Consider the following 15,840-nt stretch of genomic DNA (forward strand, 5'->3'; position numbering starts at 1 on the left):
CTACCTCAGAAATTTAGTCTTTTCCTTGCTTTTTATAAAAGCAATAACCATACCAATAGCATTTTTTTCTGAAAGTTACTTTCTGTATTCAAATGCACACAAAATAATTACAGAAAATCATCATCATACATACACTTTAAATAAATAGAAATAACTAAAAAATGTAAGGGGCTGAGCTTAGCATTGTTTCCCCAAGAGCACAGGTCTTGCTAAGATGGTTAATAGTCCAGAAATTTCACAGACTAATAATAGTAGACTGAATATTTTAAGTTTTAGAAGTAATAAAAATCTTTCCTCTAAAATAGTCTAACAATATGCAATGGCTTATCCTCTTTCCAACACAATAGAAATACTTCTAGTTCTTAGCAAAATTAGTGACATGTAACATATGCCACTATAAAATAGACTGTATAAGGTTTTCTAAAAAACATAAAGGAATTTATTTAATGTTTAATGTATTTAAACATTGTGGAAAATACAAAAACAAGATGGATTCCTAATTAACTAAAAATTCACTCTCACAAATGGCAAAAATATTCCTAAACAAATAATGAGTCATCAAATTTTTTTTTTTTTTTTAGACACAGGGTATCACTCCTGTTGCCCAGGCTAGAGTGTAGTGGTGCAATCACGGCTCACTGTAGCCTCAACTTCTTGAGCTCATGTGATTCTCCCACCTCAGCCTCCCAAGTAGCTGGGACTACAGGCGCATGTGCCACCATGTCCGGCTAATATTTTATATTTTTAGAAGAGATGGGATTTTGCCATGTTGCCCACGCTGATCTCAAACTCCTGGGCTCAAGTGATCCTCAGCCTCCAAAGTGCAGGGATTCTAAATGTGAGCCACCCCACTCAGCCATGATCAATTCTTAAAGCTATCATACTGTGAAAAGCGGCCGCTTGCGTACTCAATCAGCACTCATCTCAAAACTGATGAAGAAAGACTAGAAATTACAGGACTAGATGAAGAAGTACCTTCTGTACAGAGGGCTAAGAACTTTCAAAAGCATGGTACCATGGCATATCTTAGAAACTGAAGATGGTTTAGTGCAACAAAGCACAGATTATAAATTGGGCAAAGCAGGACATGAGATTGAGAAGTTTGTAGGGGCCAAAGAAGAAAAGGTCCTAGATGATATGTTAAGGAAGGATGAGATAGTCAAGCATCCACAGCTGGGGAGTGAAGCAGCAAATCAGAATTTGAGAAAGGCTAAGCATGGCAGCTCACACCTGTAATCCCAATGCTTTGGGAAGACAAGATGGGAGGATCACTTAAGCCCAGAATTTTGAGACCAGCCTGGGCAATATAATGCTACCCGTCTCTACTGAGGAAAAAAAAAGGAAGCTACTAGGGAAGTTGAGGTGGGATGATCACTTGAGCCTAGCTAGGAGTTTGAGGCTACAGTGAGCTATGATTGTGCTACTGCACTCCAGCCTGGGAGACTGTACTTAAATTATATTAGGTATTATAAGTAATCTAGAGATGACTGAAAGTATATGAGAGGATATATGTGGGTTATATGCAAATACTGCACTACTGTACATCAGGAACTTGAGCAGCCTCAAATTCTGGTATTGGTGGAAGTCCTATTCACGAATACCCAGGGACGACTATATTTTAAAATGACATTTAATTTCCCTGTCTCTTAAGAAAAAAAGAAAATGCAAGATCACTCATTCTAGTATGGCAGTATGGAGGACAGACTGAAGGAGTGAAAAGGAGACAGGGAAATTAGAAGTCATTTGCAATGAAGAGGGCATGAATCAAAGCAATGGCTCTGATGACACAGAGAAGAAATTTGAGAAATACTGAAAAATAAAACCATTAGATGTGAGTTACTATGAGAATATGGGGTGTGGGGTCTAAAAGTTCACATTCTAGCTTTGGTGACTATGTGTATGTGCAATTCCCAGAGATAGGAAATGGTATTTTCAGACATACTGGATTTGAGGTGCCACCAGGAGGCGGCAAATAGGTGACTTGGTTGGTGGAAGTTGGAGAGAAAGATCTGTAAATTATGGATGGCTAAGCAGTGAAAGGAACCCGGATGAGAGATCACCCTGGGAGCATATAAAGAGTGAGAAGAGATGAAGGCTGAGTTTGAGATTGGCAACATTTGGGTATATCCCCTTTCCCTTTTAAAAGGGTTACTTTTGTTATATAATCATAAACTTTGTTCATGTTGGGAGAAATAGCAAATGATTTAGTCTCTCTCTGTTTTGCAGATCAGAAAACTGAGGGTGTCAAAGAGGTTATGTGACTTTATTTAAAGCTGTTAATCTGTAGAAGACAATGAGAACTCAGGTTTCTGGACTGAGGCTAAGTTCTTCCATTGCTGCTCAAACGCTCTTTCTAGGACTGTGTCCTTCTTCCTCTATGCTATACACATTGGAAGATGTTTTCTTTTTTTTTTTTTTTTGATGTTTTCTTGAATAATTGTTTGATGGCAATAAATGTTTCGTGGTTGTTATTTGCATATATCATCAAAACTAAAATGTTTTATTTCCAAGCATAACCTTCCAACAATATAGTTTGTTATTAAATAAGACCCAAATTTACAATTCAACACATGCTTCCTGAATATTCTGGGAAACAAGGAAATGCCCAATCCTACAATTATGAATAGCAAATGCAACTGTATCAAATATGCACAAAGAATGTTCATGAGATGTCTAATCTTGATAGTCCTTTCTAAATCTTAGGTTATTGACAATGGGTTTTACCAGAGAATAATACCATATATCGCAGAACACACACTCATTAAGAAAAACAAGAAGTAAGAGACTGCTTTGGACTACCTGCTTGGTTTGGCCGTTGCCAGCTTGGTGACTTGATGATACCGGTGGATCCTACAGGTTTGAAGGCAGCCGCAGTTGCGAGGCTGGCCACCCCGGGTCTGCCAGAGGCTGGGCTGTCCAGGCTCTCTGGCATGCTCCGTGTGGAAGCTACTGAGGAAGCCAACTGCGGAGAAGGCTCCTGAGAGTTACTGTAAAGGAAATGAAGAAACATCTTTGGTGAAGTGGTAGCAACGTACCTTAGCAATAATCCTTTCTTTTCAATATCCATTAATTTTTAAGGAAAACAAAACACTAATTAATCACTTTTTTAGAAAAGAAAATAGGGACTGCCTCTCTTTAAAACAAAGAAAGAAGGAGTCAGATTGCATTTGTTCTCTATGTTGAAAATTAATTTTAAAAGATCTACCACAAGAAATTAGGCAATTGAAAACTTATGCAGTTAATCATTTTAAATGATAAAAGTTTCCCTGACACCTCACTCCTTACCAGTCACTTTTTTTTTTTTTTTTTTTTTTGTAGACACAGGGGTCTCACTATGTTCCTCAGGCTGGTCTTGAACACTTGACTTCAACCAGTCATCCCACTTCAGCCTCCCAAAGCACTGGGATTACAGATATGAGCCATCTTGACCAGCTCAGTTACTCCTTCTACTCACATACTCATTCATAAATATTTAAGCACTCACTATCTGCCAAACGTTGGTTGTGCTATGCACTGGCCACAAAACAATAAACAAGAGACAACATCCCTTGCCTAACAGAACATCCAGTGATCTGCATTCATAATAAAGGGAAAGAAGGGACGAGACTACCGTTATCTTCTCTCAACCAGAGTTACCTGTTTACAGGAGGTCTTATCTATAGTAGATCCAGATTGCTTTTGAAGATCATATGGCCTTTATTACCAAGTCATTTGTTATTTATAATTATATATGATATCATTTCCAAAAAAATAATAATTCTAGGTAGCCCAAACTATAAAATATAGCAATGATTATTTCCATCAAGTAAAGTATAATAATACTACTTAAAAAGAATACTTTCAGGCTGGGCGTGGCAGCTTACACCTGTAATCCCTAGCACCTTGGGAGGCTGAGGCGGGCAAATCACCTGAGGTCAGTAGTTCAAGACCAGCCTAAAAGACATGGTAAAACCCTGTCTCTACTAAAACTACAAAAATTAGCTGGGTGTGGTGGCGGGCACCTGTAATCATAGCTACTTGGGAGGCTGAAGTAGGAGAATCACTTGAACCTGGGGGGCGGAGGGTGCAGTGAGTCGAGATTGCATCATTGCACTCCAGCCTGGGTGACAGAGCGAAACTCCATCTCAAAAAAAAAAAAAATACAGAAAACAAACTTTTCAATGATGGTTGCTTAAAAAATTCCATGCACAAAAATTCAAATGATTTCAATACCTGAAATCAACAGCTGGAGAAGAGACTGATAAAGACAGGGTACTATATTAATGGCTTCGATAAAATATCCTTACTTATACTGTTTTAAGTGGAGATTATTTTAATAAAAATAAGTTATAAACTAAATATTGTCCATGATCTTACCAAGTGAACAACAGTTTATAATTTCCCCAGTGACTCTTAAATCTTACTGCCCATCCATAGAAGGCCTGCTTGCCAAGTTGGCCCTTGACTGGCATCTGGGAACTTGGCTGGTGAACTGTGGCCAAGTGACATAAAACTTTCTCTAAGTGCTAGTAAGAGTGGCTCTTTGTGCCTTAACTGTTTGTATAAACAATATGGTTTATGGTGAACACCTGCTTTCCTTCTGAGAGTCGAGAATCCTGGTACAAACCCATCACAAGGTGCCTATGTAACAAGCCCTTAAGAAAAACCTTGGTATGTGTTCTCTAATGAGCTTCTATGGTAGGCAACGCTTTGCATGTTTTGCCACATTTGCTGCTGGAGGAATTGTGTACTTCCCGTGTGACCCCACTGGGAGAGGCCTCTTGGTAACTTGAGCCTTATTTCCTCTAGACTTGGTTCCATGCACCTTTTTCCTTTGCTGACCTTGCTTTGTATTCTTTTGCTATAAAAAATCATAGTCATGAGTGCAACTATATGCTCAGTCCTGTAAGTCCTTCTAGTGAAACAATAGACATGGGAGTGGTCTTGGGACATTTCTGACACTAAACAGTTTTGAAAAACCATACAAACGATTTTCTTGAAATACTGCTCCCTATTCTTGTTATTTCAAATGCAAGTGTCATAGAGCCATCACCTTTTATTATTTCTGATCAGTTTAATTTAAAAAACTAAAACTTTCTTGATTATAAAACATGCTATGCAATGAAAAATGTTAAGCACCTAAAAAATCTTTATAATAAATAAAAAGTCAAAGACTGTCTCCCTCATGATAATGTTGAACACAATCATCAGTAAAGGCAACAAAACAAAACACATTAATGGAAACAGGTTCAAACATTATAGTGTAGTGGTTATGGGCATCTTCTAAAAACACTGTAATGGACAAATTATTTTACTTCTCTAAGCCTCAGTTACCTAAACTTCAAGTGGGAATCACATTTTGCTCATAAGATTTCTATGAGGCTTAAATAAGATAATTATGTATAAAGTGCTTAGCATACTCTAAAGCACACAATATAACCTTAACATAATTACTGTATTCAAATAATCAAAGTAAGCCTTATTTTCAACACTTTTACTCATTACAAATAAATGATTTTTGAAATACTTATATAGAGGTCATTTTCATTCTATGATTAAATTACTCTTGCAGATTTTATTTTTGAAAGTAATTAATAATGTATATAATCACAGGTCTAAGAAGAAAATTTATGACCAAGCAATGCTAGAAATTATAGATGAAACAAAAATACAGTCTGGAAATAACAACAAAACCCAATCCATCACCATTTAATGTGTAGTCATCTGAAAGAATTAAAATTTAATTCCAGGAGAGGTGCCAGACAAACTGACTTAAAAGAGAGGACTTCGGTGTCAAGCTTAATACAGTTTGGGTGAGGGAACTGGTTATAGTAGCCCAGGTTATGAAAAAACCTAGAGAAGCATGAGAGCCATCCTCAAATTTCTGACATGGAGATTCACTCTACGTGACTACATTGTTTGCCTAATTTCACGGAGTGAAATATATAGTGAGATGGATTTGCTTCAATAAAAGGTGCTTCCTAATATAAAAAATCATCCAAAGGAAAGAAATCTGTTACTATTACGGCTTTCTGTAAGATCCCTGTCACCAGAAGCTACTTAGGCAGAGGATGGAATGCTGCAGAACGAATGTAGCCATTTAGCCTGTAGAAGACTCAGTTATATTTCAGCACGACACACAAAGCTTTCTAAGATAAAACTACAATCTATTAGTCTAATCTTATCTAATATCACTATGCTATATAAACTATTCTGGCCACCCCTACTGTCTATCCATAATTCTACATTTCTTTCCAGATTCTACATATGAGGTACCTCTTCCTACTCTCTATATGCACCCATCCATATCCTATCCGTAATTAATAAAAGAAGTAAATATAATACACATCAGGCACCCTGTTCAAATTAACATACATTATTTTGTTCATTTATTCAAGCTTCCACCAGTAGAGATGCTCCTTTTAATTCAGGACATTTGTTAACTGCATGGCATATACTGATTTGTAATGGCCTGTTTGAAATTACTATTAATAGTTACTTCTTTATGCATCTTGTCTCCTCCACTACATTATAAACTACCTGAGGTTGGGGACTTCACTGTGACTGCAGGCAAATTATTTAAACTTGGCAAATTTCCTCATCTGTAAAATGGTATAAAAATACTATCTTTATCCCAAGATTACTGTAAGAAGTAAGATACGAGATGATACATGCCAAGCACTTAGCACAGTGCCCAGCACAGAGTATGTGCTCAGGAAATATAAGGGATTCTTATTTCTACATTCTGTAATATCTGGTTTGGTAATAATAAAATTAGCAATAAGTATATTTACTAAATAAGCATCCTTCACCTGCACTAAGAATTTTGCTTCTAAATGTATTGTGGGTCATTAGAGTGCAGGGTATTGACCCCAGACAAAACCTTACTTCCTCAGTTCAGTTGTAAAAACACACAATACTTCTTAAACTTTCCACAGGATAAGTATTATATAAGCTAAATACAATTTTAATTTTGATTGTATCTTTTGTATACGGATTTCTCTCTCAAAGGCCTAAGATGTTTAAATCTTAAAACAGTACTCTAGCTACAAAGGGCTTGGAATAGACTATAAAGAATTCATAGAAATCTAAGTTATAACCAAGGCAGTTCTTCCATTTATGCTTAAATCCAGAATTGGTCTGAAGTTCAATTTTCTCTGGGGAAATAGATCCCTATTTACTTGAATCATTTAATTTTGTGATGGAAGAATATTAGGGTTTATCTAGACAATCATATATCTGAATATATGATGCCCAATCCTCTAAATCTCTAACATTTTCCCCCTAATTTTAACTATTAGCTACTATACACAGAGAACACATAAACATTAGGGACATGGATGAATCTGGAGAAAATCATTCTCAGCAAAGTGACACAAGAACAGAAAATGAAATACTGCATATTCTCACTCATAGGTGGGTGATGAACAATGAGAACACATGGACACAGGTAGGGGAGCACTACACACTGGGGTCTATTGGGGAAATAAGGGAGGGACAGCGGGGGGCGGGGAGCTGGGGAGGGATAGCATGGGGAGAAATGCCAGATGTGGGTGAAGGGGAGGAAGACAGCAAATCACACTGCCACGTGTGTACCTATGCAACTATCTTGCATGTTCTGCACATGTACCCCAAAACCTAAAATGCAATTAAAAAAAAAAAAGAATTAAACAAAGGTTAAAAAAAAAAAAACATTAGATATTGGCTGGGCACAGTAGCCCATGCCTGTAATCCTAGCATTTCAGGAGGCCAAGGCAGAAGAATAGCTTGAGCTCAGAAGTTCAAGACTAGCCTGGGCAACATAGCAAGACCTTGTCTCTGTAAAAAAACAAACCCTGTACTAAAGATGAAAGGATTAAAAGTCACCGACCATATTATTTTATACATGGGAAGAAAATGTTATCAATAATCACTAGCAGCAAACTTCTAAAATTAATGATTTATTAACATCGTATGGCATTGTTATTTAGATTGCTATTTTATTTCTGAACTCATGATTCAAATATATTTTTTCTAATTTTAAATTGTTTAAGATGTTCTAATCCTAAATAAAATTTAAATGTTTTCTAAATGATTCTAATGAGGAAATTGATGTAAATCCATAAATATCCTTGGCTGATACGACAGATACTTATATTAAAATATGGTTTTCACTAATCTGCCAAATAAACAAGGACTGAAATGAAATAATAGATTAATATGAATACCAAGATTTTTCTATCTCAAGAATACCAAGATTTTTGTTTCATTTTTTCAAAAACTGAAAATAGAGACAAATACACTAATAGAGCAACAGTTTATTTTCAAGATGGAGCTAATGAGGAAAAAAAAAGGAAGAAAAGTTAACTCTCAGTGTCAGCAACCTGATTTATCTTGAGTTTACATTCCTTTCCCACATTTGTTTAACTATTACAACAAATAAAGCTCAGATACAGATTAAGAACACTTGGAAATTTTAAGTCTATTTTCAAAGGAAAAATTCTGCTTGAAGAATACTTTTGAAAGTAACTTATTCTAAATTTTCTAAAAAAAAATCTAAGTGTGCATCACAGGTTTAATTATCAGTTTTTAAGTTAAACAGTTTTTGTCTAAAGTCTTACCGAAAAATGGTATACTAACATACAGATTCTGAAATGGCAGGAAAGGAATATTTCTGGAAAGGCCTTAGTTACGAGCAATTGTTTATTTTATAGAATTCCTCTGTCAGAACTCCTTTAAAGGACCTGGACATGTAGAGAGGATGAGTATCTTTCCTTCCAGAATCCCATATTTAGAAGAAAGTTTTTAATATTTTCATAATCAAAATTCCTTGAGTTTGTAAACCAAAATTTAAAGTATAATATACTAATATATATTATAATGGAAATACATTTTAATGGAAAAAATAAATTTGGTATTATACTATGTTTATAATTTTAAGGATTACTATCACACAAAAGTAAAAATCAAGATGAAATATCTCTGACATATTTTATGATTACTATCATACAAGATAAAATGTATCTGGTCTTTTGGGTACTCCCCTCATTAAGTTAGCAAGGGTCTCCTCAAGAAACCCCATATTCCAGCTTTTAGAATGCCAACTAGCCTATCTTTTTAGGTACCATTTCCCTCTCTCAATATCAAACTATATTTTGTCTAAGTCCTGTTGCTGCTAATAAAAAGTAATGGTGATGACTACTAATACTTGCTCTAGAGGTGAGGCCATAGATAGCATAGTCAGGCCATAAATGCATGCACACTCTTGCATGTATATGCACACAGGCACTTTTCTGAGAGAGGATCTACAGTTGTTACCAGTTTGAGAAGCGTGATCTCAGTAATCCCATTACTGAGTATATACCCAAAGGACTATAAATCATTCTATTACAAAGACACATGCACACATATATTTACTGCGGCACTGTTCACAATAGCAACACTGAACACTCACAATTGTGCAAATATATAATATAAAATAATTTCAGGTACTTTTCTTAGAGAAAAATGTACTATGATCTTTACCCCTTGTTTAAACACCTCCCTTAAAAGTTACCCAGCAATAAAAAAATATATTGAAAAATCTCTGTAACAGTGGTTAAGACACAAACATCTAATCAATAGACAGCCTAGTTATATCAGATTTTCACTATGTTGTACACTTTGCCACTGATTTTATGTTCTGTCAAAAATCATTGTATACAGTTATTTCCTTGAGATTTTATCTTTAGTAAGCACCTGATATTTTTATTTTTTATATTATGCCTAAAAATTTCTGGCTTCATCATTAGGCTTAGGAGAAAACTCTATGTTTGTGTTTAGCATTTCTCAACTATAATGAAAATTTAGTTGCTTTTCCAAGCAAAACCTTCATATTTAAGGACTATAATATATTCCCAATCAAAATTGATAATTCTTTTTCATTTTTTCAAAAGGTATGTCTTACCAAACATTTGAGTATTCTAATATAGCTATATCCATGCAATAAAAGACAGACATTCTACTGCAATTTAAATAATTGTACAATTACTCAAAATTTCACATCAAACATCAAGTATGCTAATGAAAGATGTCACAAAAGGTTAAAAGGTGAGTTAATAGGACATACTGTGCTTGCGCATTAGCATGGCATTGAAATTACATTTAATTTAAAATCGGGCACCAATCCCTAGCGCTCTAAGATGTTCTCACCTGGCCTGTTAAAATATAGTGGTGAAGTGAGAGAGAAAGCAATCTCCTTAACAGCAAACCACACTTGCCATATCTGCTCCCACAGTACCTTGTTTTCTTAACATGGATAGAGCCAGTTGATTTCCTTGAGGACTGCAGATAGGAAAAAGCTAAAGGCTTGGAGACAGGGCTGATGCAAAGTGCATCCAGGATTGAGTGGTATCTTTCAGGAGTGTAGAGCCTGGTAAGCATTTAGAAAGAGTTTTAAGTCAAAATTCGCACTACCCATAGCAGATAGTAGTTTTTAAGGTCTGTGATTTGAAACATTTCCTTTGAGAGAGGAAGGGTTGGGGGAGAAAGAAGAAGAGGGAGGGGAAGCACAAAGAAGCAATGGATGATCAAAGAAGGTAAAAAGAAGCACCAAGAGTTTATTCTATCACTTTACTCATTAATATAACATTGATTAGATTTTCACCAAAATGGTCAAAGCCATCAGTTAGAAAGCATTTGAAGCTCTAACGACTACAGAAATTATCTAAAATCCCCAAATCATGAAAATAAAACATTTTATTCTTTTTGGAAAAGAAAACGATTTTGTTTCGTTTAGGAGAGAAGGGCTATTTCAGAGAGTGGTCTTCAGATCACCCTTTAAAGGTTGTGGGAGAAGATAAAATCAATAGAAACTTAAAATACTCATTAATACTTTATTGTTTCAAATATAAAACCTGAAAATTGTAAAAACCCAAGCGCCATTTAGCACATAACATGTAATAATCCACGCAACTGAGAAATATCATACATAAACAGCAGCAACGGGGAGAGACTAAAAGGTGATTTTTAAGAAAAAAAAAAAACAGTAACAAATACTGTGACATTTATCCACAATCAAGATAAAATATCCACTACACAATTAAGAGCTCACAATAGAGCTATGATTGCTTCAAATGGGTATGTTTTCTATGAGGTGACTTGTAAGACAGTGAAGAGCACTGGGATCACATCAGACAGATGCTGCACGTGTAGTTCTACCTGGTTTTTGCAGCAATAACAGCAGACACAGTAGCAGCTGCACTGCTCAGGACTGCAGCACTATATCTAGCAGGAGAAGAGAAGGTAGAAAAGTTTCGAAAACCTTCGAAAGAATATTCCACATTTCCTGTATAGCAGCTTAAACTGACAAGAGGGAAAGAAAAACAGGAGAGAAACAAAAAGGAAAGTAAGAAAGGGTAGCATAATAAATATAAGAGAGCAATCATTCCATATTAATATCCGGCATTGTAAAGGTGTGAAGTCTAAGAAGTGTAATAGGAGTTCAGGCCACTTAGTTACTGTTGCTATGGTTTCTCTCAGAAGATAAAAGCTGGTGTATAATCCTCCAAAAAGCAGATTTTGACATACAAATACTCTTGAATGTATTTAAGTTCACTGACTCTATTCCTATTAAAATGACCTAGTATCACACATTTGAAGACTGACTTGCCAACAATTTAGTAGAAAATAAATCTAAACATGAAGTCTGAATTTCTAAAGCATAGAAAAAAAGAAAACGTTGTGTGTGTTTTTTTTCCAAAAAGCCTCTAACGAGCTTTAACTTAGAGACGATATACACTGACAGTGTGACATTTTAATAAGACTTATGTTTCAGGAGAAGCAGGTACAACTGACTGCCTATTGAGAAGCAGCAATATATATTAACATGAAAAGAGATAATTGTTTAAAATATGGAGAATAAAGCTATTTAAGGATGGAAAGTACCTTTGTAAAAATAAACAGATGTTACAGTGAATATGACCAAAATACCACCTTTTCTGCTGAGTTCCGTATTTCTATTTTCTGTTAGTTCTGTAAGATTTTCAAATTCAGGCATAGCATTTTTTCTTCAGAACTAAGTAATAAGTATTTATTATTTAAAATAATAATTTTCTTTTGGCCTTTTAGAAAAGATTAAATGCCTGGACAGGAATGAACATACTATCATTAAGACTATAATGATTTTCAAATTGATTATTAAGTAAAATAAAAAGAGCATCTAAACTGCTAGTGTGAATCCTGTCGTCTCTCTGCTTCATTTATGGGTGCAAGTTATCAATGAGCATTATCACTACAGAATGACCACTTTTTTCAGAAGTTTGTGACAATGGCCACCTCCAATGCAAAGCAATTACGTGGCAAACTGAACCCCCAGTTAATGAGAGGTTAGATATCTGAAACTGTGAGGGTTGACATAAGTCTCTTTTTCCTGTCAGAAGTATTTGATAAGTCATTCTTCCAAGTTCCATAGGCTATAACTTTTCAAAAATCATTAGAAAAAAAATTAAGGAACAGTGGGCAAGCTGTTTTTTCAAAATTATATACAGAATTAATTAAAATTTTTTTTGGTCTATCCAGGTCTATCCATTAAATTAAACTGTATGGCTAAGTTTTAACAACTGTTGTGAATGGTTAGAAAAGAAAACATCAGGTTCTGGAAAGAGAAAAGAAAGATGTTATCAATGGCAGGGCAGGGTAGTAACATGAATGTCAAAGGGAAGAATAAAGTTACAACGTGATTCAACTTTTGAGTTTCCGAATTACTCTGCATCTTTGAGACAATGGTTGCTATTTAGAGAAGTAATTGGTGAATAATAAGAACTGGAAACTTAAGTCTAAAAATCACTTAAAAATAAATCAGCTAATTTATTCTTCTCCAGGAAGAAAAGGAAATGGTAATGAATTTCTTTCATCATATTGTATCACAAATAATAGAAAAGGATTTAGTATCACCAGAATCTAGTAATATCTCATAAGCAGTTACTTATCTGACTATCTTTAGAATATGTCTGGGCATCTGGTAACAGATTGTGTATGACCTTGACCTGTCTTTGAGGCGAATGCTCTAATTCAGAAAAAGAGACTCATGACAAATCCAGCAAGTTAACTTTCCAAGTCACTAAGTGAATAAATAAAAGAGATTTCTTGATTCTATATTAGAAGTTAAAACTAAACAAAAATATAAATATAAAAGCAGTGAGAAGTGGTGTTTTGAGGGTTAGTGCCAAGCTTTCTTGTCTATATGTTAATCACATCAGTTCTGTAATCAACAATCACCCTTTCTTTTCCAAATAGTTTAGTATATTTAAATTCACTGCCAGCTTTGAAATTTAAAAACACCAAGAAGGAAAAGTCTACCTAGAATAAGTAGTTGCTACTTTAGAAAGTGTGGCCACTTGGCTACCAATAGTTAACACCTGAGGAGTTGCAGGTGGGTGCAGTCCACTCTTATGCAGGTCTTCCAGAGAACTGTCAAACCTAAGTTTTCAGAAGTAAAATATATAAGGCAAAGGAAATATTAATAAAAAGCACAAAAACATTTATCATCTATACCAACCTTTAAATCCATATTAGTTTAATCTTGGGAACACTAGGTTTCTTTTTTTTTACTTCACATCTACAAATGGTTAAAACAAAACCCAACACCCCCATCATCACAAAACATGGGCTGTTTCCCCCCACATCCTTTAGCCTGGCTATTTCTATGTAATAAAATATTATGCTTACAGGGGAAAAGAAGGTGGAAATTCCCATTCACTGACTACATATTTTGAATGCTTTAAAAAAACTTAGGCTCCAAGAAGTTAATTAAATTGCCAAATACCATACATCTAGTAAGGGTTAGGTGGAATTTGGACCAGGTCTGTCTGTATTATTTCCACTATCTAAGGCTTTCCAGCATATTGTGAAGCAGCTGCCTAAAAACTGCCCTATAAACAACCAACCAAAAATTTCAAGTCAGAATGTTGTGTTTGTAGATCTCAAATTATATGGATATTGTTTATCTTGATGTAAACAAACTATTTATCTACTCTTACAAGAAATGGTTGCATGCAATTTTAGGGCTTTGTTTTTCTGATATCTGTATTATTTTTTATTTAGAATGCCAGAATTAAATTTTAGAACTACTACCAGGGAAAGAAAACATGAAAACCTCAATGTTAAGTTCAAAAAAACAGAAAGCACTAAGTATAAAACTTTGGGAAAAAAAATAAAACAGGAAAAATACAAAATGGAGATTTTTTTTTAAGATCTGTAGATAAAAAAATAGAATGGTCAGTCATGTTTATAAATAGATTAAAAATGGATAAAAAAATGGAAAAGGAGAGGTTATATTCCTGTTTCTTATTTCACATTAGTCATACCTTTACCAGAGTGTTGAAAAAACGTAGACAATTGAAGAAAAATGCAATGATAGAACTAAAACATCATTTAAGAGGTAGAGCAGAAAATTTAAGAGAATAAGAAATACAAGAACCATAACATGGGTCAGCAAACCATGGCCTGCTGGCCAAATTCAGGCCCTGCCTATCTTTGTATGGCCTATGAGCTAATAACAGTTTTCATATTTTTAAATGATTAATGGTTAAGAAAATCAATATAATAATATTTCAGGACACACAAAAATTATATAAAATTCAAATTTCAGCATCCATAAATAAGGTTTTATTGGAATTGTATTGGAATGTAGCCAGGTTCATTCTTCATATGTCTATGGTTGCTTTTACATGATATGAGAACTAATTGTGAGAGACCATATGACCTGAAAAATCTAGTACATTTCCTATCGAGACCTTTACAGAAAAATATTTGCTGACTCCTGTCCTAGAGAATAACTTCTCCACAGAGCTACCGGACTGAACTCTGAAAAACACAAATCTGATAATGTCTGTTGCTTAGACCTTCTAGCACTGCTCTAAGTGATCTTGGGCTACCTGTTCTTCGGTGTTACGTCATGAAGCTGGTCCTCTCTCTTTGGCTTCTCCAGTCCACTGGAGCCTTCCACATCTTTTTGAAACAGATCCTGCTTCTTCCCACCTCCTGGCCTCTGCACAGTCTCCTACTCCTCACTTTCCACAACCATTGCTCTACCACACCTTCACTGGGATAATTCCTAAGCACCCTTCTGGCCTCAGTTTAAATGTCACCTCCTCCCAGAGGGCCTTCCTGATTCCCCAAATCACATTAGGCTGCCCTGGTGTCATGTGTTGTCATAGCAGCCTGTACTTTTTAACTCATAGAATTTATTATTGTTATATAATTTGTGTCATTTGTTTAAATCCAGTCTCAGTAGACTAGAAGCTCCCTGATAGCAATAGTTAACTGATATACATGAAGTGTACACTAACAAGGTGCTTACCACAAGGTTATCAACAAATATTTGTGAAATAAATGCTTGAAATTTATTTTTTTCCAAATGACTAATTCATAATATTTATATGCTGAATTTATATGTACCTTCTAGACACTGTCACAATTTTGACTAAATAGATATTTTTGCCTAAGAGGGCACATGGTAACTCCAAAGAAATGACTAGTGTTCCAAAAATACCTTTAAAAAAATCTCCTTTATAATATTAAAAAATTACAAGTATTTCAGGAAAAAAGAAAATATGGTTATAAATTATTAACATATCTATATATTACCACAGGACAGATTTAAAAACAAAAAAAAGAAAAGGGAGTGAGTGGGAGAAGCTGAGTCTTCCAACATCTCCATGAAATATGTTGACTGGAAAAATCTGAGTGCCACTTGAGAATAAATTCCATGTAAGTCACAAAATACCTTTGAAGGTAATCTCCAAGTTTCCAAGCAAATGCTCTTGGGAAGTTTCCCCTGTGTTACACATATTGATGATCTCTTCATTGTTTAGCCAACCTCTAAAAACTAGACTTAAGACA

The 15,840-nt window shown here is 34.9% G+C and overlaps 1 protein-coding gene across 42 annotated transcripts in view; it reads right to left on the bottom strand.

Moving 5' to 3' along the window:
- Positions 1 to 15,840, bottom strand: part of PDLIM5 (PDZ and LIM domain 5) — a 216,725-nt gene that overhangs the window by 51,071 nt on the left and 149,814 nt on the right. For 17 of the 42 annotated variants that reach the window (XM_078366808.1, XM_078366806.1, XM_078366796.1 and 14 more), the window contains 4 exons: positions 13,297 to 13,416; positions 11,158 to 11,301; positions 10,238 to 10,369; positions 2,800 to 2,987 (listed from right to left, as the gene is read on the bottom strand). In XM_078366808.1, coding sequence (XP_078222934.1) covers positions 2,800 to 2,987; positions 10,238 to 10,369; positions 11,158 to 11,301; positions 13,297 to 13,416 — 584 coding nt within the window. The remainder of the gene's footprint in view (positions 1 to 2,799; positions 2,988 to 10,237; positions 10,370 to 11,157; positions 11,302 to 13,296; positions 13,417 to 15,840) is intronic. The other 25 variants (XM_078366817.1, XM_078366811.1, XM_078366819.1 and 22 more) reach the window with 4 other exon arrangements.

This window comes from Callithrix jacchus, chromosome 3, assembly GCF_049354715.1.
Source record: "Callithrix jacchus isolate 240 chromosome 3, calJac240_pri, whole genome shotgun sequence".
NCBI classification, from domain to species: domain Eukaryota; kingdom Metazoa; phylum Chordata; class Mammalia; order Primates; family Cebidae; genus Callithrix; species Callithrix jacchus.